General features: G+C 35.1%; 1 protein-coding gene across 1 annotated transcript in view; it reads right to left on the minus strand.

Moving 5' to 3' along the window:
* TPR (translocated promoter region, nuclear basket protein) overlaps window positions 1–23,693 on the minus strand; it is a 66,644-nt gene that overhangs the window by 511 nt on the left and 42,440 nt on the right. Inside the window, exons 34-51 of the mRNA XM_059076449.2 lie at window positions 23,341–23,539; window positions 21,942–22,147; window positions 21,679–21,740; window positions 20,786–20,994; window positions 19,438–19,710; window positions 18,434–18,582; window positions 17,718–17,801; window positions 14,664–14,861; window positions 13,703–13,834; window positions 13,402–13,492; window positions 10,662–10,846; window positions 9,387–9,455; window positions 9,181–9,275; window positions 6,816–6,922; window positions 5,476–5,571; window positions 5,178–5,334; window positions 3,037–3,155; window positions 322–417 (exon numbers count right to left, since the gene is read on the minus strand). Of these exons, the coding sequence (XP_058932432.2) occupies window positions 322–417; window positions 3,037–3,155; window positions 5,178–5,334; window positions 5,476–5,571; window positions 6,816–6,922; window positions 9,181–9,275; window positions 9,387–9,455; window positions 10,662–10,846; window positions 13,402–13,492; window positions 13,703–13,834; window positions 14,664–14,861; window positions 17,718–17,801; window positions 18,434–18,582; window positions 19,438–19,710; window positions 20,786–20,994; window positions 21,679–21,740; window positions 21,942–22,147; window positions 23,341–23,539 (2,527 nt within the window). The remainder of the gene's footprint in view (window positions 1–321; window positions 418–3,036; window positions 3,156–5,177; window positions 5,335–5,475; window positions 5,572–6,815; window positions 6,923–9,180; window positions 9,276–9,386; window positions 9,456–10,661; window positions 10,847–13,401; window positions 13,493–13,702; window positions 13,835–14,663; window positions 14,862–17,717; window positions 17,802–18,433; window positions 18,583–19,437; window positions 19,711–20,785; window positions 20,995–21,678; window positions 21,741–21,941; window positions 22,148–23,340; window positions 23,540–23,693) is intronic.

Here is a 23,693-nt window from a genome sequence, read left to right on the forward strand (position 1 = left end):
GCAGAGATGTAACAAGTAGTTACATCTACATAGCACTATAACATTTTAGCTTTTCCAGATTATACCATGAATTTAAGGAAGAAATGAATAAAAATAAAATGTAAGCACATATTCATGATATAGCTATGGTAAACAAACTTGTCTGCAAGATGTTTACAGATTAGTAAACATCACATGCTCAATGTGTACTTGTTTAATCAACCCTTGGAACGTTTTAAAAAAACTAGATACATACTGGAGGCCTAAGGATTAGAAAACTTATTCCATTTATTACTATCCTATCCTACATCCTATCATGTGATCAATATTTTAGAAATTTACCTCTCTGTCTGTTAAATTGACGACCACGGACACCTTGTCTCAATGTTGTCTGAAGTCTTACTCGTCTGAAAGGCTTTGGCTGACTACTGCTGGTATCTAAGAAAAGCATTAATATACAAAAAAGCAAGTTAATAAACAAGAAAGCAGTTATAGTGACAAAAACTAATTACTAAATGAATGCATGGATAAAATGCAGAGGTGCCCATTGCTTTCTATATATATATATATTTTTTTTTTTGCGTTACGCGAGCCTCTCACTCTTGTGGCCTCTCCTGTTGTGGAGCACAGGCTCCGGACGTGCAGGTTCAGCAGCCATGGCTCACGGGCCTAGCCGCTCCACGGCATGTGGGATCTTCCCGGACCGGGGCACGAACCCATGTCCCCTGCATAGGCAGGCGGATTCTCAACCACTGCTCCACCAGGGAAGCCCTGCTTTCAATATTTAAATGTTGTTTTTTTAACAAGGAACATTTAACAGAAAAGGTAAAAAGTTTAAAAAAATGTTCTTTTTGACTTTTATCATTCATTCACTCTACTAATTTAATAATAAATATGTACTTGGTGCCTATCCATTTATCAGACACTGTACTAGGGATTGGGGAATACAATGGGAAACAAAATACCACATCCCTCAGGAAACAACAGTCCATTACAATATAACATGAGTCATATCTGACTCTTCTCTTTTCCATATGCCCCCAATCCAATCATTAGCAAATCTTGCAACCTCTAATTTAAATATATATCCCAAATCTGACTACTTCTCACAACCCTGACTCTATCATCCTGTCTAAAACATCATCATCTTTACCTTGAATTATTGCAATATCCTCTAAACTTTCTCTTTGTTTCTGTCCATTACTCACTTTCAGTCTCTTCTCTACACAGCAGCAAAACTGATACTGTTAGGTCTTTAAAGCAGGTCATGTTACCACTCTGTTTGAAGCCCTCCAAAAACCCACTACATCCATGAAAGCCCAAGAAATTACAATGGTCTACTAGATCTTTCCTCTCCCACCCTGTTACCTCCTGCTAGTCTCTCTCTGTCCTTACTGTGCTCCAGCCACACAGGCCTCCTTGCTGACCCTGAACACATCACACTGCTGCCTTATGGACTTTGCATCTACTATTTCTCTCATCCTGGAACACCTTCCCCTGAATAGCTGCACAGCTTCGCTCCCTTACCTCTTTCAGGTCTTTCCTTAAATACCATTTTCTTAGTAACGTTTTTGTGAAATTGCCTGGCACTCGGTGGGCACTTAAGTATTTGCTGACCAAATGGATAATTGCTTAGATGGGGAGGTTTAGTGTTTTATGTTATCAAATAAATTTTAAAACACCCTAATTTCATATTATACTGTAAAAGGGAACAAGAACCATATTTTCTCATGCAAGCTCTGGTAAGATATAGCTAGTACCAATTCTCCTGTTGAGGAAAGACAATTCTCATGGGACATCAGGATATAACTGGAGGCACAGAACTTCAGTTATTGTATTGTATTTTTAATAATATTACTGTTTTACTAGTAACTATGACAGCTACATAGTTTTGGGGGGCCTTCTTACTGCGTGTAAAGCATTGAGTTATAAAATTTACATACATTATTCTTAATCTTGACTGCAAGATGAGTTATGAATGCCCATATTTCACAATGAAATGAGCAGAGATTTAAAGTTACTAGCTGTTAAAATGCAGATACAGGATCTGAACCTGGGGATGATGTCTACAGGTTGATGTGTCACAGAAAAGCGGCTGAAAGGGAGAACAGATCTTGAGATAGGAAAGTTCCATGATTGAAAAAAGTAGTAACTGAGCAGGTCTTCCATAAAACCTGAAGGTTCCATGACAGAGTTTGAGGATTACTGCTATCAACAATTTAAAATGAAAACAATCAGAGAGGATGACTGAGTATATATTTCTTCAATAATAAAAGTAATCCCCTACCTAAAAACTTTGAGATAGATAAGCTAATGTAGTATACTGTTTAAGAGTGGAGTCTCTGGAGTCAAACTTCTTGAGTTTGCATCCTGGCTTGCCCATTATTTACTCACTATGTGACTTGGAAGGAATTTTTCAACCTTTTGTGACTCAGATTCCATTACTATGAAATGGGTATGCATGCTTACCATGTTGGGTTGGTGTGAGAATTAAATGAGTAAATATAGGTAAAGGGCTTAGAATACTGTCTGATATACAGTAAGTGTTCAATGCATGTTAATTATTTTTTAAAAAGTCCTGCAGAATTAATTTTTATTGCAAGAAAGATACATAAAATAGCCCTTTTCAAAGTTAACTTCAAAAATGTGAAAAACCAAACTTTAAAACTATTTATATCAGTAAATTTCAATATTTTTTTTTCCGAAGCAACAGGTCTCCCAACCCTCAACCCTCCATACCAAATCTCATGTAGAACCTAATATGTAGAAGAAATAAAAAAGGAGCTGCTCTGGTTTAAACATAGGCAGGAGGCCTGGAGTACTACTCCTAGCTTCTCTCCTAATAACCCATCCCTCACAGCCCCTACAGCACCTCTACTGTAACCAATTCCCTTTAATATAAGCCAAGTTCCTTTTAATAAAATAAAATTTCTCTTTTAAATGAAGCATTTTGAAAGTCAAGAAAAAAAGAATTATCAATTGTAACTAACAGAGCAGGATCTTTTGCAAACAAGTTTGATATATAAAGCTGTACTGTAGTCAAGAGCAGGAACTTACCTACAGAAGAACTGGAAGGAGGGTCCTGGCTGGTGGAAGGAAGATCTGACTCATCAGACGCCTGAACAGGCTCTTCTTCCTGCTGGCTATCAATTTCGAGGCCTGCTTCTGAACTAATACTAAGAAAGGAAAACAAAAATTGATTAGAAAATATAAAACTGATCCTAGAGGGGCTTCCCTGGTGGTGCAGTGGTTGAGAGTCTGCCTGCCGATACAGGGGACATGGGTTCATGCCCTGGTCTGGGAAGATCCCACATGCTGCGGTGCGGCTGGGCCCATGAGCCATGGCCGCTGAGCCAGCACGTCCGGAGCCTGTGCGCCGCAATGGGAGAGGCCCGCGTCCAGCAAAAAAAAAAAAAAAAGAAAAAAGAAAAAAGAAAAAAACTGATCCTAGAATGTATCCTAAAATTTCCCCAAACTTTATTTTTCGATAGTCTACCACTTAAATAACCCAGAGCTCCCCTCCAACTCAAAACTGCAGTCTCTGATATTGGTAACCATACATTTTTTTTAAAAGGCAGGGGAAAAGAGAGCTCAAGCTCCTTTTTCCTCACTCCTTTTCTCACTAGAACATGTTCCAATTTTAATTTTTGTTTTTTCCTCTCTTTTGCTGTTGTTGTTTTTTCTTTTTGACAAAAGATGTTCACATTCTTGATATTCACAAGAGATATATTATCCAGATTTTGATATATCGCAAAACAACTTTCTAGGAAAGCAGAGTACTAAAATGATTCACAACAGTTACAACTATTAATAATATACCACTATTTCACTATGGGCTCTAGCCCAGATGAGACAGGCTAGGGTAGGTGAATTCCTGGCTCAAAGCTGTAACTCCATCTCTCTCTCTCTCTCTCTCTCTCTCTCTCTCTCTCTCTCTCTCTCTCTCTCTCTCTCTCTCTCTCTCTCTCTTCAAGAAAGTACATCAAAAAGCAAGTGAGGGAGATCAGAGTACAAGAATAACTTGAATCTGTTCCAGGTTTTATCATCTGCAAACTTTAGTACACTTATTAATAACAATGTACCTGAAAGATACCTCTCATGACTCTGCTAAAATTGAGAAGAACTGGTGAAGTGCAGCCTACACAAGTTATTTTAATGTTCAGAGTCTGAGCTTTCTCATTTGTAAAATGGAGATAATACTTTGCAGGGATACTGCGTGGTTTAGAAATGACATATATAAAGGAACCTGCATACATGGTATGGAATTAAAGGCAGCTAGTATTTTCAGCAGGATCTGTAACTTTCCCCAAATTAAGCAGCGCTGTGTTAGAGGCATAATAATAGACCTGCCTTTTTTCTTATATACTAGAGTTGGCCTGTAATTACGCTAAGAAAATGTTGCTAAATAAAACAAAACCTCTGAGCTCTACCTAGGAAATCTGGGTTCTACTTCTAGCTATGCTTCTGACTATGAAGCAGTCCAACTTTTTTTATTTTATGAAGAATCAGGTTCCACCTTTTTTTTTTTTAATTTTTTAAATTTTTTTTAATTTTTTTTTTCAGGTTCCACCTTGAAAGTTAAACTTCTCCAAGACCACTGTCCAATGGTTCTTTTCATTAAATTACTCCACCTCCTTTGGTTTAAAAAAGCCCAGATGATTTGTTATGAAATACTTCTTTTGTTAAACTTTGTTTATAACTGATATGCTAAAAACAGTCAGGTCTTGAAGATTTCTGATTTTTAACAAGTTAGTGTTTCAGACCAAGTTATAAATGCACGTAAATAAAAAATAGGTAAGGTTTGCTTGAGAGCCCACTACTAAATGGAAAATTGAGTCATTTCCTAATATTTCCTAATTTTCACAGAAAGCCTTCTTTCTTGGGGAAAAGTTCAAGCAGCGACATTAATGGAAGGGTGATTCTAAAGAATACTTTGTTCTAGAATGCATCATGCAATTTTCAAGAAGATAACCTTTTAAAAAATTATGTCTTCTGTAATAACAATGTCTTAAGTCTTAAAATATGTCATTTTGTGCATAAATTAGTTTTCCAAAATATATGGCTTGGTTTACTTTTGTAACAGGATGCTACTGAAAACACAGCTCAAGAGACTGTTGCTTCCTGTCTTAAAAAAAAAAAAAATATATAAAAAAGTCTGACAAGTTTAATCAAGCAAAAATTACACAGTAAACATTTACCCTTCAGATTCTGCCTCCACAAATACTTCATCTCCATCATCACCTGTTGCTGTTTCATTTGTTGTGGATAAAGTGCCAGTGGACGTTGTCACCATTGGAACAGACTGAGAAGCATGCTCTGAAGCATCAGAGGTAGTACTCTCAGTAAATACAGTCACTTGAAAAAATGAAAGACCAGAAAAGCAATGAAAACTTTTAACAACTTTGTGGTTTCTCTAATTTTTAGCTAGAACATATATCACAGGTTTCCATTTTACCATTATAACACATAATCTATTGATCTGCCTTTGATACCTACCTGGGGCTGCTACTTGCAGAGGAGTAGTGGGAACACTTCGGCCACCCGACTCCTCTTCATGAGCTAGGAAGAGGGGTGTTTCATACATTCCCAAACCTAGAGACAATTCTGAATATTAATGATTGAAAGAACAAAATATTGTCAATATCCCAGACATCTAAAAGAAAAAAACTAATCCGTGGAGACACGTAACTTTGTTGAAGCCCACAATTACCCCATCAAGCAAAAAATCAATCCCTCAAAAATGTAAATACGCTTTAAATGTGTCGTTTAAGCTCCCTAACACTAATTTAAGTAAACCTAAATAAAAAAACAGCTGAAGTGCTCTTATAAGTTTCGTACAAGCTAACTTTACCGAGTGCCCAACTATGAACAAGCTACTGTGTTCGAATCTACTCTATACCAAAACAGCAAGGTATTATTAGTCTCCTTTTCGCTAAAGGAACTGAATTTCAAAGAGGTTAATTAACTTTCCCAAAGTCACTAGTAAAGTGGTAGCATTCCAATTTAAGCCTAGATCTGACTTCCAAGTCTTGGAAGTGTCCTATAATAAAGCCACATAAAATTGTGAATTCCTCCGAAGTCAACTCACAATTTCATATTGGTAGAGGGGAAGCAGTGTTAGACCTCACATCCTAAACCACTATGGACTAAGATGTGTTGCATGACTTACACGAGGGCTGCAGATTAATCTTTGTTTTGGGCTTATTATTAAAACAGTATGCATTCCCTATTCACTTACAAAATGCCATAATAGCTTTCCAGAAATATAGCGGGTTCTATGAATGCCAACCAATGATTAAAAGGTAATTAATTCCAGAAACAGCACAATTCATGTCCATATAACTAACTGCTATTGCTTATGTTAGGGGTCATTTTATTCCACGTATTTTTAACATTTTATTTTTCTTATTTTTAATGTTAATGGAAAATATCTTAACTAGTTTTATACACTTAACTAGGAATGTCAAATGTCAAACTAAACAAAAAATATGCTGTATTCCTTCCAACAACTTTAACATGGCTGGTAGTACCTAGGTATATTTATTAGCACAACAGATATTCCTGATACTATACTAAAAGCCAAAAGAGATACAAATGTAAAAGCTAGTCATTATGCCCAAAGAACTGAAAATTTTGTTGGAAAGACTAATATGTAAGGCAGTGCTTAATAAGTAGTAAATATATTATAGCTTTTTCCATAAATTAGGATAAGGTTTATTTAGATATAAACTTTTTTATATTAATATTTGCTCACTTAAAAAAAAACCATGTCAGAACAGCTTATTACCAAAATACATGCAAATCCAGGAGAGCTAAGCTTTTACTTAGCGATTTACCTCCTTGAGAAGCAAGTTGGCCAAGATCAGAGTGACTGGAACTCGTTTGTGGCATATCTTCAGGTGGCCCAAAACGGAATCTAGGAACACCAGCAACCTGTGGGGAACTAAACAAACAAAAATTAATTTAAGATGAGACTTAAAGTTACCTTGTTAAAACTGCAATGATGGAAAGACTATAGGAAGAAGGAAGAATAAGCATAAATGAAGTTGGAAGAAAACAGTTTGAAAATAAAGTTGATAAAGGAATTCTCACTTATGAAAATATTTTCAAAATATCAGTTGTCAAGAATTTAGCAATAATATAAATCATGTGATTCGTATTATGTGATCTATATATACATGATTTATATACATACATGATTTATACATAAATAGCTTTCAGCTGTCCTGAACTATGCCTCACATTTCTTGAACCTGGTAGAAATCTCTATGTAGATGTAGATATATTGAAAGCAACATAAATTGATTATGAAATGTAACAAAAAAAGAATAAAGTCATGAAAAAAGTTTTGTCTCAGTTTTCAACGTTTAGTCATAGATAAATCAGGTCACCTCTCGAGCCCACTTCTTATCTGAAAGAATTCACTATGTGGCTCCCAAGGTCTAGAAAAAAACTTTAATATTAGATTGCTAGAAATTTGTTTTCTCGCTGCCCTAATAACACTACCATCCATCTTTCTGCCCATAACCCAGGATATAAAATAGCATTATCTCACTCTTTGCCCACTCCTTACCCTAACCTTTCTTGGCTAGTCAGCTACTGATGTTTATGGATTCTACCTCAGTAGTAACTCTTGATTGAATCTATTTTCTCTACTGTTTCACACTATTGCTTTAGTTAAGGACAGTCTCTTTCAGGTGAATTTTTAAACCTGTCTCCATAAGTTATTCTTCTATTAGAAGGACCTTAAATTCTTCTGAGCTATGTGAGAATGTTGTTGATTGGCTGGCACTCAGCAGTTCTTTAGGAGTGAGTTTTTCTGACTGGCTGACTTTTGGAAGGGTGGGGCTGACATTGATCAGTTGGCTTGTAAAATCGTGTTAGCTGAGGTGAGTTGTAGTTAACTGAGCAAGTTTAAAACTGGTTCTGATGGCCACATGTTACCACATACTACAGAAAAATCAATCATTCCCCCAAGTTTGTAGAAACATTTTTATTCTATTCTTCAGGTACATCCTGTCATGCAACTGATACTTCAGCCACAATTAAACATGTGCACTTCCATGTGGAAAGCCTTTTTATTCTTTTTTTTTTTAATTTTTATTTTTCAGTACGCGGGCCTCTCACTGTTGTGGCCTCTCCCGTTGCGGAGCACAGGCTCCGGACGCGCAGGCCCAGCTGCTCCACGGCATGTGGGATCTTCCCGGATCAGGGCACGAACCTGTATCCCCTGCATCGGCAGGCGGACTCTCAACCACTGCGCCACCAGGGAAGCCCGCCTTTTTATTCTTTAAAAGGAGTGGTATAGCACAAGCGTTAAAATAGGTTTAGGAAGTCTAAAAAAGTCTAAAAAAGGTTCTAGAGCCAGACTGGTTTGAAATAAAAAAACTGTCACTTCCTAGCTGTCTGAACTCTGGCAAATTTGTCAGCATCTCTGTGCTTCATTATCTGTAAATGAAATAATAGTATCTATCCTCATAGTTACAAAGATTAAATAAACTGATTCATGGGAATGCTCAGTAAGTTTTAGGTGTTTTTTTCCAAGACTCAATTTAATGTTGTCCCCATTAAGTCCTCTCAGATTCTCTTCCCCTAAGCGTTAGAATAAATCACTCCTTCGTTTATATAAACAAAGCCTATTGCTTATGTCTCTATTCTCCTAGATTGTTTAGGTTATCGTTAGTTGTGCATATGCTTAGCTTTCACAACAATATTTTCCATCATGATCACTGTAATTACCAATACCTTCACCAACATCTATAAAGCATTTATTATGTGCCTGGTGATATTATAAACATGTTAACATAAATTCATTTAATTCTCACAACTTATGAGGTAAGAACTATTGTATTATTATTCTCATTAATAAAATGAAGATACTCAGGAACAGAGAACCCAGCAACTTGACATAGCTAGTAAGCAGTACAGCTAGGTTACAACCCAGGCATTCTAACTCTAAAGTCCATGCTCTTAACCATAGTTATACTGCCTTTAAATTTCAAATTCCTGATGGAAGCAACTTTACTTCATTCACCTCTATGTGATTTTTCCCAACACTACAACCTCAACCCTCCTACCCTCAACTGCTTAGTACATAGCATAGGACTTAACAAATAATGAATCAATCAAATGTTATCAAGTTAACAGGAAACAGGAAGAATTTGATTAGTCACAAAGTATGTTTCCCTCTCTCTTACTTACTGAATTGCTTCAGCAAATCCATCAGTACGATGTGGCACAACAAGAGTTGGGGTACTTGGAACTGTTCTATCTTCATCATCAAAAAAATGCTGCTGCTAAAAAGACAGAAAACAAGTACTAAACAGGCATGACAGGAGCATACGTACAGACTATACAAATAACTGCTGAACAAATGAATCACTTTTACACGACAGGTAGGTACTTACCATGCCACCTATTCCTGGAGTCAACTGAAGCCCACGTCCTACAGACTGCCTCCGGGTCATCTGAATTCTCTATGTCAAGAAAGGAATTTCATTTGTTTTAAGGAATTGGCAATGAAAGAAACACCAAATATTAACAGATACGGCTTATTATACGCTGTAATAAAATAACTGAAATGTTAGCAGATAATGTAATCACTGGGATTTTTCTTAGGAAAAACTGTTACTAATCTTGTACTAGTACTAAAGAAATCCATTTTGTAAACAACATGATTTTAATTACATAGACCATAATATTAACCAATAGACAAATATTTTATTAGCCAGTAGATAATATTAACCAATATGTAAAACCAAACTCTGATCCTATCTTATTTGTAGGTTCCTAGCTAACTTAGTTCCTATCTCCTTGATTTAAGTGTTAGTAAGTATCCTTTGATCTTAAAGTTTAATTATCCTTTGGAGTTCAAACAGCAGTACTGACTACTTGTAAACTGTTTCCCAATTTAGACAATTCTAAATTGATAGAATTGGTATATTTTGCAGGATCCATAAACAATCCTGTAAGACTTTATATTTTCAAAAGATGAGGTTATCTTCATCAGTGGTATTTTAGTAGAATCTACACTTGACAGTGTTTAGTACACTACAGAGTTAAGACTCAAGCTACATGATTAATAGAGCCTTTGTACTTTTCCTGCTATTTCTTCAAGAGCTTCTGTTAAGAGATGTCCAATCCTACTACAAAGAGTGTTACATGTAAAGGGTTATGCACACTTTTATGAACTTTAAAAGTGGATATTAATATATATGATTGCAAAAAAATAAGAGGAAAAGAAGTTCTGTTAAGCAGAACAGAAATTTCCTTTTTCTTTTAAAAAAAAACATGCACCTTAGAGAAGGAAACCTTCAAAACAAATGGTGGTCAGCTGCTGAAATACATTTTATTTTCATTAAAATCCAAAAAAATTTTCTTTAACCTGTAAAAACAGCGAGGAGACTTTTATTTTCTATGAATATAAACATCTCACTTTAAACACAACTTTAATAAGCCTTGCCTTTCCAAAGTTCACTTCCTCTATGAAGTATATTATTGCCATATTTCAGGGAAAAGAATTCAGAGATTAGTTTCAGCTCAAAAATTTTACAAAAATATAACAAACAGAAAGTTCACTTAATTTCTGGGGAAAAACAAAGTAATTGCTAATGGAAAGAAAGGGAGGAAAAAAACAACATTTTTTCAAATAAAATTTTCAGAATGACTAGTATTTTTAATACCTGAACTGGTGGTCCTAACTCTTGAGGTGGAGCATGAATGGTCAGTCTTGGGGGAAGTGGGTGTGGTGGGCGTCTTGGTGACTGAGGTGCTCGAGGGGTCTGTCTTTCAGATGCTGATGATGGCTGTTGTTCTCTAGAAATCTCCTGGGAAAAAGAGGACTCTGCAGTACCAGTATTTCCTTCACCTATAGGAAGAGAGAAGCTTATTTTGAACTATTATGTTTACCACAAAGTAACTTGGACAATCCTAAATCTTACCACTAGGAATGTGCACCTAATATTTTCAGAAAAAACGTAGAGAGGTGTGGTAGACCCAGAGATATTGGGTGTGCAGTTAACAGTGGTATGGCCTTAGCAACTCCCTTCTATTTATTTGGTTGGTTAATGGAACAAAAATGTAATGTACAAGAAACATTTTTCTCAAGATATCAAATAATGGACATAAAGCACCTAGCTTAACACATGATAAAATAAACATTTAATACATTTTGGCTCATATTATTAAAACAGGCAAATTACCTAAAGATCAGACCACTACAGTTATTAGTATTACACTCAAACAGGGTGAAGGAGATTGGTAAAAAGCCTTACAATAACTTTCATATTCTGGTTTTCCTAAATTTTGAACTTCAGTGGCCCTTCAGATGTCTAGGTCTTCTACATACAAAGTAAAACAACAAAAGTGAAAAGTTGAATAGGATATCAATTTAGTAGTTTAAAAGTCTGAGGTCTAGAATCAGATTCCAGCTCTGACACTTTTCTTTAAAACATTTTTATTGGAGTATAATTGTTTTACAATGGTGTGTTAGTTTCTGCTTCATAACAAAGTGAATCAGTTATACATATACATATATCCCCACATCTCTTCCCTCTTGCATCTCCCTCCCTCCCACCCTCCCTATCCCACCCCTCTAGGTGGTCACAAAGCACCGAGCTGATCTCCCTGTTCTATGCAGCTGCTTCCCACTAGCTATCTATTTTACATTTGGTAGTGTATATATAGACATATATATAATACCACTCTCTTACTTTGTCCCAGCTTACCCTTCCCCCTCCCTGTGTCCTCAAGTCCATTCTCTAGTAGGTCTGAGTCTTTATTCCCGTCTTGCCCCTAGGTTCTTCATGACCTTTTTTTTTTTCCTTAGATTCCATGTATATGTGTTAGCATACGGTATTTGTTTTTCTCTTTCTGACTTGCTTCACTCTGTATGACAGACTCTAGGTCCATCCACCTCACTACAAATAACTCAGTTTCGTTTCTTTTTATGGCTGAGTAATGTTCCATTGTATATATGTGCCACATCTTCTTTATCCATTCATCTGTTGATGGACACTTAGGTTGCTTCCATGTCCTGGCTATTGTAAATAGCCAGCTCTAACACTTACTAGCTATGGGATCTTGGTTATATCACTTTGCTTCTGCTTCTCAGATTCTTCACTGGTACCTGAATCTGATAGGTTTATTTTAAGAATTAAATAATTCAGTACAAGTACAGTTGCTCAGAAAAAGCACTTATTTTGTAATTACTAGCAATGTACCAAATCCATCCACTAACTTAAAATTATCTAGACTACTAGGCATATTTTTGCTTGATTGTAAAAAAGAAAAGAAAGTCTCCAACAAGTATTCAATGAGCATCTGATATGTTTTGTATCTAGGAAAAATGTCTATGAACACCTGCCCTCACAAGACTTAGCTTTTAGTGATATTACCTAAAGAGGCAAATTTCCCTCTGTAACCCAATTATGTGACACAAAAAAGGTGTTTCTTAAATCCATAAAATGTTTTAGAAAATGTAAATTATTATAATTAATCTCTCTCCTTAGCTCATCTCCCTTAAAAAGCAACACTATCTTCATTATATGGTTCAGTATTCATTAGTTTATTTTTCTCTTAAACAATTAAAAGTTGAAAAGATTGCCTGCCTTTGCTTTCTTTAATTCAAATGAGCATACAATTTGTACTTTTAAATACACAGGCCTACACAGAAACTCAGATATACTGTTTTCCCACTAGTCTACATATATTAAGGTTTTTATTATATTACTATTAATGATTCTGGCTCAGTATTGTTAAAACCAGAATGGCATACCAGATAATCACCAATTCTTTAAAAAACATTTTTAAAAAATTCTAAAATAAAATTATTTTCTATGAATTCCATAATTCTTTACTGCCTACAATAGTTCAGCTGACCTCCAGGACTCATCCTTTCAAGAATTAACAAAAGGTATGCTATATTGATTAAAAAAATCTTTTATTCATTGGACAACACTGCAAAACTCCTACACCCACAAATCTTGAAACATGTAGCCTGATTAGCCTGACCTCTTCTGGTTGTGAATTGCCATTACTATTAGAAGTCCCTGACTTAATTTCCCACTAAGAGCAGCAGCAACACATGGCATTTATAATGCTTTATAGATTTAAAATTTTTGAATCTTACAGCAGACCAATGAGGTAGAAAAAAATAGTATAATGACTACATTTTAGATATAAATATAGTAGACTTTATGAGTAATAATGACAAAGCAAGAACAAGAGCCAATCTTTTGCTTGCCAGTTTACTAACCAAGTTTTATTACCTAGGCGATAATTAAGTGCAGTCCTAGTTTAGAAAACGTCAGGTTAAAATATTAAATTAAATTAATTAAATCAAAATATTAAAAGTGTTCAATTAAAAAGAGACTAAAAAAACAAAACAAAACATAACGAAAGAAAAACAAAACCAAATCTCACCATTGTTTTGAGAATCAGCTGCTCTCTGATTACTTTCACCTCCACCCATGCTTTCTTCTGTTTCTGTACCTGGATCAGTCCCATCACCACCCTAAAAACAAAATATGAATGCTAAGTGCAAATAAATCAAGTAGTTATCTTAAAAAATAATTAACCAAACCAAACCACAGTAGAAACAAACAAAAACCCAAAGATAAGGAAAGCTGTAGTGTTCTGAGAGTACAAGCCTTTTTATATTCTTGAAAAACAATACTAAGCAAGTTCTTAAAGAAAACTGATGGTCAAAATTCTAGCCAGTTACCTCAGCATCATCAGCTTCATACCCATCGTTGCCATCTGCACTACCAGTGCCTTCATTACTATCTTCACCCTCGTCTCCCATCCCTGTGTCATCTTCATCATCATCGTCTTCTTCTTCATCTTCTTCATAATCCTAGTAAAAAATCCCCAAGTATAAATAAAGATCTAGGACATGGTACACATGTTCTGCATATCTTGATACCATGGTTAGAAATTTAAGTGACTCATTATTGACCAGGATACAGGAGTTGTGCTGAGAGTTGCATGGGATTACTTCAGTGGCAGCAAGTATCAAAACTGTGAAGCTTACTGGAATTAGTACAGTAATAATCAACTCTGAATTCTAACTATTTGTATGAGATCAATTCAAAGATTAAAGCTCCCAGACGTCCACAGAATGTCAAGTGGTCCACTTCAATTCTAAATTTAAAATGTGGCATTGAATAAGAAAATGGTGAAATTATACTATGCTATAAGCTTTTAAAAAACATTGACTAATAAAAGAATCTAAAAATGAGAAGCTGTCAACATAGGATTAACTCCCAAAATAAAATGCAAAGTTTCACTTAGAATGTTTTAATTATCATGACACCTCAATTTCTTTAGAAAAGAACTATAAGGGCTCCACAAGAAAAAAAAGACCTTTTTATTTCCAGAAACCACAGTGCTTACAATTAAATCTATAGGCACTTATCAGTGAGATTTAAGATTAAGTTTAATTAATCTAACAAATTTAACAAATCCTAAAGGACTCAGTAATCATTTAAAAAATTTGAGATTTTCCATCACTTGTTCTATGCAAAATGTTAAGTTCATAGCTAATCAGGATAAAAGAAAAGCATAATAATCTATTTAAAGTGACGGGGAATCAGAATTTACTGGTTGGTGCATTAGTATTCCCAAGGATTTCGGCATTTCATCCAGCAGTTTAAAACAATAAATGATTTCAAATCCAAATTTACCTCATGTTCCCCATCATTTTCATCATCATCCTCCTCTTCATCATCACTGTCAATTACAATGACATCATCTCCTTTGCCTTGACCATCTTGTGATGATGTTGTTTGCTGATCTGATTGAAGAGGTCCAAGGTCTATTTGTAGAGACTGAGAGGTTTCTTCACTGTCTTCCATTGGTGTATAATCTCCCTGGGTGACTCCCTTTAAAAGCAAAAGATAAATGAATAAACAAACAAATAAATAAAGTCAAGTATACTTAAAACTATCAGTGACATACTGTAGATATAAGTAAAGACTAAAGAATACTTATGGACTACCAGAATTTTATTTTTAAAAATACGGTTTTGAAAGCAGAATTAACTTAAAATAAATGCTTTGAGTTTCTTTATAGTCTTCCTATAGAAGAATTATTATAAATCCCACTGGGTAATACTCCAATAAAAAAGAGAGAAAATACTTTATGTTGACACACAGGTATATATGTGTCAAATCTACCAGTATGGTACTGTAGATGAGTATTGTCCATCAGAAGTATAATGTGAGCCACAATATATTTCCCACATGGAATTTAAAAAAAATTTTTTAGCAGTCACATAAAAAAAAAGCAGGTAAGATCAATTTTAACAATAATCTTAATATAGCTGAAAATTATTTCAACATGTAACCTATATAAAAATTATTAATCCTACATTTTAAAATTTTTAATAAGTCTTCAAAATCCAATGCATATTTCACACTTAAGAACAAGTCAGTTTGGGCTACCCTGGTGGCGCAGTGGTTGAGAGTCCGCCTGCCGATGCAGGGGACACGGGTTTGTGCCCCGGTCCAGGAAGATCCCACATGCCACGGAGTGGCTGGGCCCGTGAGCCATGGCCACTGGGCCTGCACATCCGGAGCCTGTGCCCCGCAACGGGAGAGGCCATAACAGTGAGAGGCCCGTGTACAGAAAAAAAAAAAAAAAAAAAAAAAAGAACAAGTCAGTTTGGACTAGCCATATTTCAAGTGCTCAACAGCCAACGTAGTTAGTTAACAGTGTGGACCAAAGGCAGAAAAAAGACTATCCATGGAACTGCAACATATAATTTTTAAAAAGACAAAAATTTTTCCCCAAATCAGAAATATGGTGTAAAACACACTAAATAAAACAATTATAACTGTCTTTTTACAAAGATACTTCTCCCCCTCTCAAAACTCTATCTTAAGCCTTTAAACTGCATTAAAGATATACCAGATGTAAAAATAATTTTTCCCTTAATCTATTTCCTCACAATTCCATTTTTTAGCTACTAAAATAAACTGCAATTTAACTTTATTTTTGATATTTACTATAAAAAGTTAAACGTTTACTTTTTATTTTAGTTCACCAATCAGCAAAATCTGGGTTTTTTTGGCCATGCCACGCAGCATGTGGGATCTTAGTTCCATGACCAGGGATCAAACCTATGCCCCCAGCAGTGGAAGTGAGGAGCCCTAACCACTGGACTGCCAGGAAAGTCCAAAATCTGTTTTATACAAGCCAGAAACAATGTCTTATGAACTAAATCATTCATAAAGATGTTTACTGTAATGGAAAAAATGAGTAAGTCATGGTATAATTAAAAACGTAACTAACTAACATGCTTATTTCAATAAAAGCAACACAGAACATCTGCTTCGTTGTCAGAAAATTAGAAAAATGAACTGTTACACTTTCACACACTAAGTAGACAGTGCTAGAAGACAAAATGGAAAGCCCAATGGCACTTCTGAGTCACAGACAATTTTGCCAATCTTGAGAAAAAGCTTTGCACAAAAGATTTCAGTATAATTTAACCAAGTCTGGCAATAACATAGAAATTCACATCTTATTTCAAAATTGTTATTATGCTCTTCAGGTATGACCCACTCTGAAATATACACAAAATCGATGTCATTTAGAGTATTACATATTCATATTGGAGGTTTAGTTTTCTGTTCTTAGCCAAGGAAAACTGAAAAAATTAACTTACAAAATTAATGCATCTAAGAAACTAAAATTTACTTGCAATCTATGGTTACTTATGATTAGCCTGAAACAATTCCTTTATTTTATACAGATAAAATAATTTTAGAATAAAATGATCCTAAAAATTTATCCAGACAGAAAGTACTGTTTCAAGCTTAACAAGACAAATGGAAACTAGACAGCCTGAGTTCAAATCTTAGCTCCAATGTTATGAAAACCTGGGTGGCATGACTTAGTTGGGCATTAGTTTCTACACCTGTAAAACAGGGTTGTTGCAAGATTTCTTATGAGGATTAAATCAGTTAATAAATGCAAATATTTCAGAACCACACTTGGCATATAATGAGTTGTGTTAACTAATATTATATTACTATAAATATGAATTACTACAAATTATGAACTCTCAATTTGTAGGGCGGAGGAATGGAAGAAAAGTAATAATTTGAGTGCCTAATATGTGGCAGGTACTATTTTAGGTACTCTACAAAACTAAAAATTATGTTATCTTATGAGAAAATTGAGGTTTAGAGAGAATTAATGTCTTGCTTACAGTCACACAGCTTCTAAGTGGTAGAGTTAGGAACAGAAGCCAGAGCTTTGTAATTTCAGGGTCTATGCATTCCCATGAGTTAGGCTGCCTCTGGAGAAGCCTCAATGAGAGTTCAAAAGATGAAGAGGTATACAAATGTGTTTCCTTTCACAGATTATTTTAATTCAGTAAGGGAAGCAATAGAGGGGAGCAACAAAGGATACCAAATGGGGCACTTATGGATTAACTCAAGACTCAACCAGCTCATCCTTCCAAATAAAATAGAGTGGGTAATCTTTACTCATGACAACCTTAGCTTGGAAAATCTGTGCTAACTATAAACAAAAACATTTCTTTAATAAAGTTTAGAAGGCAGGATAATAATTAGAAGTAAAGCAGAAATTGCACTGGTAATTCTAACAATATTCCATTAAATATAAAAGCAGCAAATTGAAAACAGAAGTCCAAATAATATTTCAATTTGTCAAAGCTCATTTCATTCACTAAAAGCAATAATTTGTTTACTTTAAAGTGTTTTACTTACTTCTCCAATGGAATCTTGAGAATCTTGGTTGTATACTTGAGTCTCTACCTCTCCATCAGTACTTTCTTCTGCCATAACTTCTTCCTGAATCATGACATACAAGTGTGGTAACCACGTCAGTTCACTAGTTGAAGCATCACCTGTTCAGTGAGTTCTCCCAATAAAACAAAATTCAACTCTGTCATTTTATGAAGCTGTACATCAGAAGTGTTCACTTATATTTACTTATAAAATATAAACAATCACATTCCTCTTTGATATATAAAAAATAAGGTTTTATGAACATTAATTAAATACATGCAAGTGAAATTACTTTAGTAGTCTCAATGCTTGATAATAAAACAATTCATTACAACTTATCTTCAACAAAAGAAAATAAAGGAATACCATTTTGGTCAATCAGAGAAAATTCCCATGAGACTATAACTTCCTTATTCTTTAAATTAAAAAAAATTGAAATGGAATTCATCCTACATTTTTGTAACTGTGTTTTTAAAATTGAAATGGGAACTAATTCAATTAAACATACTCAAAGAATATAAAAGTGTTGGCAACAACAATACCTGGGTTTTCAGTGGAAATTTTACAGTAAGTTCAATAAGAGAGTTTTCTGGATTTTGATCCCAAAAGGTCCATTCTCTTAATAATGCTGTCACTGAAAGAATATCTTGGGTCTATCGGTAGAAGTAAAAGTAAACAGAAAGATCTTTACACACCTCAGTTCCTACAGGTGTAACACTTTTCAACTTCTTTGGAAGAGGCATTTCCACTGTATCGTCAGAGATCTGGTCTGATGCTTCTATGGTGCTATCTTCTTCCTCTTCACGTGTACGCTTCGGCAAAGAAGAACTTGGGGTAGCCGAAACTTTGAAATTACATAATTTAAATCTTGAATTAGAGCGTGATTATCACTCAATTTAGACAAAGTTAATTTTAAAAATATCTTGGTCATTTAACTAAAAAAAAAAACATGGTAAAAATTTGGACAGAACAACATAATTTGTTCCTGCTAATCTATGTGTAAACAAAGAGCAATTAATGCTCTGAATCAATGGTCTTAACCTTTGGTTAACAAAGCCAATCAACTTCTATAACAATACATCTGACTCACTGTGACTGTACTGATACAGAATTGCTACTCACAAAGCTTATATAGGGCCATCTTATAATTAATAAAACCCAGGACTCCTTGGATAAAAAAATTCTCCTTATATGTTTAGACTTGAAAATTCTTACTTGATCTTCTAGGTATCTTTGAGTTCTCAGGACTTGTATTAAGTTACAGCTGACCCTTGAACAACTCAGGGGTTAGGGGTGCTGGCCCTCCGTATCAGCCATTCCTTCATGTCTGCAGATTCAACCAACTGAGGATGTATAGTACTGTAGTGTTTACTATTGAAAAAAATCCACATTTAAGAGGACCACGAAGTTCAAACCTGTGTTGTTCAAGGGTCAACTGTACATAAAATAAGTTTCAGGCTGTATCACTTTTAAAATGAGTCAAAAAATAACTGCAAAGGAAGAAAGATCTTAATGACAAAAACGAGTGACCTAAAATAGAATTCAGCAGTAAACATAAATAAGATGTCAGGAATATCGTCATCCATTTTAATACCTGGTAGAAAACAGGTAGGTACAAAGAACATTCAGAATATGTATTATACTCAAGAAACTATAAATGCACAGGTCTACTCTAATCTCATCTTAAAATTAATCTTACCAGTGCCAAACACTGCTGTGGAAGTAGAAGGCCGCTCAACTGGTGAACTCTGAACCACCTCCACTATGTTTGGGGATAGTTCTTGATTTGTAGGCTCGATCTGAGGATGACTCTGTTGAGTGGGTTGCACAAAAGCCGTAGCCTGTGTTTGTTGCTGAACAGTTAAAATGGGTTGAGGGATAGAAGGCTGGACATTAGGACTAGTAGAACGAACAGATCCACTTGTGCTTCCGAAAACTGGAACATGTTCCACAGGCCCTTCTGACTGCATGGCTGAAAAATAATTAAAACATTTAATATATTAAGTTTTCTATTATTACCAAAGCTGGAATTGTCGTCCTTCCCTATTCTCTTATAGGTGACATTTTGCATGGTTATTTACGTACATACCTCTTCCACTCACTAGACAAAAAACACTGAGGGTAAAAGTAATGTATTATGCATTTTTGTATTGCCTATGTGACAGACATAGAGTGTGCAGTAAACTGTTGGTTGAATTAAATAAACTGTTTTTGCATCTATTATTCTATGTAAATGATGACCAAATAAAATGATATTAAGAAACTCAAAGTCAAATTATAAGTTTTTATTAAGTATCATTTTGTTTTCAACTAATATAAAATGACTGTTAAGTTTAATTGGTAATATATCTCATAATTATTTTACTGAATGTAGTTCAAATAAAATATTCTGTCCTTTCATAGCATATATACATTTTAAACACTTAATTTACTGAATTCTAACATTTGTTAAGACAAGAATCTAAGAAAATTGTATTCAGTAACTTTTACTGACACCTGTCTTGGGATTGGGTAAAGGGATTAAACAATGAGAAACAAATTCCTACCCTTGAGGAGCTCAATCTAGCAGAATAAAAAAACATGTATTCAACTGAATACATGTGGTTGTAATTGTTGTAATGAGTAAGAAAGTGACATGGGAAGAAAGTGCAGAAAGCAATTACAAGGTCAGACAGTTTATCAGGGAGGAAGTTGATGTATGGGTTGAACCAGTGATTTAATATGGTTTTCTAAAGTGGATTTCACATCATCTTTCTTAGCTAATAGAGGTAAAAAGTTTGGTCCTGGAAAAGCCATATACTTATAGGGGTGTATTTCTCTCCTTCTTTAGCTTCAAAACACAAAAAGCAAAAAGGAAGGGAGGGAGGAAATATGCTACATTAACAAGTATCCCAGGAGGCATACACCTGCAAATATTAAATGCCCACTTTTACATGATGTCTGACTTTAGCTTTAGTGGAAGCCTCATTTATCCTTGAAGTTACTGTCATCTTCTTGTAATAAATCTAAGTAAACAGTTCAATCAGACCTGTTATTATTTTACTTACCTTCTTGTGATTCCACTTGTGTAGTGGGCATCACTGTAGCTGTTGGGGTAGTAGTAGGATTTGTAACAGTTGCAGGTGTAACCATTGGGCGGATACTAGCCCTGGGTGTTGATTTATTCCCAGCCATAGCTGCAGCTGTCACTTTACTTGGAGTAGACACAACAGGAGTTGGCTTGATATTGGCTGTTGGTGGGTCTGATGTGCTGGCACTTACAAAGGGGAAAATGCAAGAATAATAAATCATAAAAGATTACTAAAAATATTCCTTATAAAATGTATATACTCTATCAAAAGCAAAGCACATATGCTTCCTGAAGTGAGTGTCTAATAATTATGACCTTAATATGCATTCAGACCTTATTAACTCTGTTTTCCTAACACTGCTTTGGGTAGACTTTTGGCAGATTAGAAAAAAAATTAAAGAGACAGTTGAGTATAGTTCTACATTTTTTGTTCACTAAATATTACAAAACTCTTATTGAGGAGGTTTTGAACTTAAGCATTAAAAACTGTGCAGGAAATATTCCGCAGTGGTGCATCCTGACAATGTAGAAAGTATTCAACTGTTCTCAGGCTTTTATCCTTGTATCATATCACAGGGGACATTAGTAGCCTATCTTAGAAGTCAATCACAAACTAAAAGATGAAAGACACTTTCTCTGTCACAAAGCTCTACCTATCTGATAGGACTGAAAGTATACTGAATACAAGAGTTCTGGAAAAAAAAAATCTCAGCAACTACATGATGCAGTTTTGCACAGGATAAATGGCTCTTTAGTTACATATTTTTACAATACAGATTTTTTCTCCCCAAAGATCACTAGATCCTTCCTGTATTTTAAAAGAAAAACAGGGAACAGACTATAAACAGATTGTCAAAGAATAAAACTCACATTCCTCTTTCACCAGAAGTTGGAGCTGTTTTCAACGTGATCTGTCTCTGCTGTTCTGGGACCTATAAAAAGAAAAGTATGGATTAGTATGCCTATCCCACAAGAGTCCACTAAACAATGCCATCAGAGTATTTTACTTGTTAATTCTCTCTATATACCTGGTTTAGTCAAAATTCAGTCTGACAAAGGCTCCTAAATCACATCTTCAAGTAAAATGCACAGGGCAAAAATGATTTGTCACTTAAACCAAACTAGCTAATTACCTTATTAGTAGGTTCTTGAGGCTCATCTCTCTGCTCAAGGTGTCTCTCTTGATGCTCCCTGAGTTCTCTTTCCAAGCGACTAATTCGACCTTCATACTGGGACTTAAGAGCAGTCATACGAACATCCAGTTCATCTTTCTGCTGATCTAAGGCTCCATTCCTTTGTTTAAGCTCCTCATTTTCTTTAGTTAGCTGATCTTTTACACCTAAAGAAGTAACCATGTGATTCTATTAATATCATAATCAAACAATGGAAATAAAACGCATTTATGTGAGTAATAAGTACTCAAAAGTCGTATCAGATTCTATTCCTGAACTTTACCATCCACAATAATTCTGATATACATCTCAATAAGTAAAGTTCTAAACCTATCTGTATTTGCTTTATTACTCCAATATAAAATATACTCCAAAATAAAACATTTTACTTTTCCTAAGATCTCAAAAAGACAAAGGATCTACCATAAACTAGTCAGCAGGAGCCCTTTTATATGGCCTTTAATATTTTAATATATTAGGAATTATAAAATTTTCATTTCATATAACCTACAGCATATACTCAAGAATAATTAAGTAACTTCTTTTATGAAATAAGTTGCCAGGGGCACTATCTTAGAGATCATTTAAAAAGCTGCATATAGGGAGCGCTTCCCTGGTAGCGCAGTGGTTGAGAGTCTGCCTGCCAATGCAGGGGACATGGGTTTGTGCCCTGGTCTGGTAAGATCCCAAACGCCACAGAGCGGCTGGGCCCGTGAGCCATGGCCGCTGAGCCTGTGCGTCCGGAGTCTGTGCTCCGCAACAGGAGAGGCCACAACAGTGAGGTGCCCGTGTACTGCAAAAAAACACAAACAACTGCATATAATAAAACTCAACTGATATGGCATTTTATTTACCTACTAGCAAACTGGTAAGCAAGGTGCAGTAAGGCCCTGAGTGTTGTAGCACTGGGCTCCTCATAAATTTGACATGATATACTGCCTGAAGGGCTAAAGGGGCCCTCAGTGAAGTGAGGCACAGAAAACTCACTTGGCTGGTAAGATCTGATGCTGTCTAGGAATTTACAGAAGGTTTCTGGACAGTATACTATGGACCCAAAGGATCACCATCAAAAGGTATTAATAGTTACACAGTAAAGGAGAAGGATGGCTGTACTCCCTATCTACTATCTACTACCAGTTAACAATTAAGAAAGATTTCATAAATAAATTAAGGACATCCTCATCACTTGAAAATTAAAATTGCTGTAATTTGCGGCTAATTAAATAAACCGAAATATCTAAAGCACATACACAGAAGTCACTTTATAGTATTTACTTTTCTTTCCTATTTAATTTTAAGGCTGTATCAAGTAACCAACTTTCATTATCAAGTTCAAATCTTAAAGTATACAGAAACTTACCAGCTAAATGTGCAATTTTTGATTTTGCTGCTACAATAGCCTTTCTTGTTTTTTCTTCCTTTTCAGTTATCTGCTGTCGGAGCTGCTCCTCCTGTGTGGTTCTATCTTGAAGGTCCTGACGAAGTCGTGAAAGTTCAGATTGAAGCTGCACAGTTTGTTCCTGGAGACTTCTTGCTTCCACCTCTTTTTCAGATAATGTCTTTTAAAGGAAGACAAAGCAAGCACCATGTAATTCAACGAAATCAGTATAACTGTATGCCCTATAGCTTATTTAGATTAAATGGAAGTATAAATATAAAATGGTGGTCAAACCAAGTAAGTGAACACTTAAAGATGATTAGGCATTATTTACA

Source organism: Kogia breviceps, chromosome 1, assembly GCF_026419965.1.
Source record: "Kogia breviceps isolate mKogBre1 chromosome 1, mKogBre1 haplotype 1, whole genome shotgun sequence".
Taxonomy (NCBI): Eukaryota; Metazoa; Chordata; class Mammalia; order Artiodactyla; family Physeteridae; genus Kogia; species Kogia breviceps.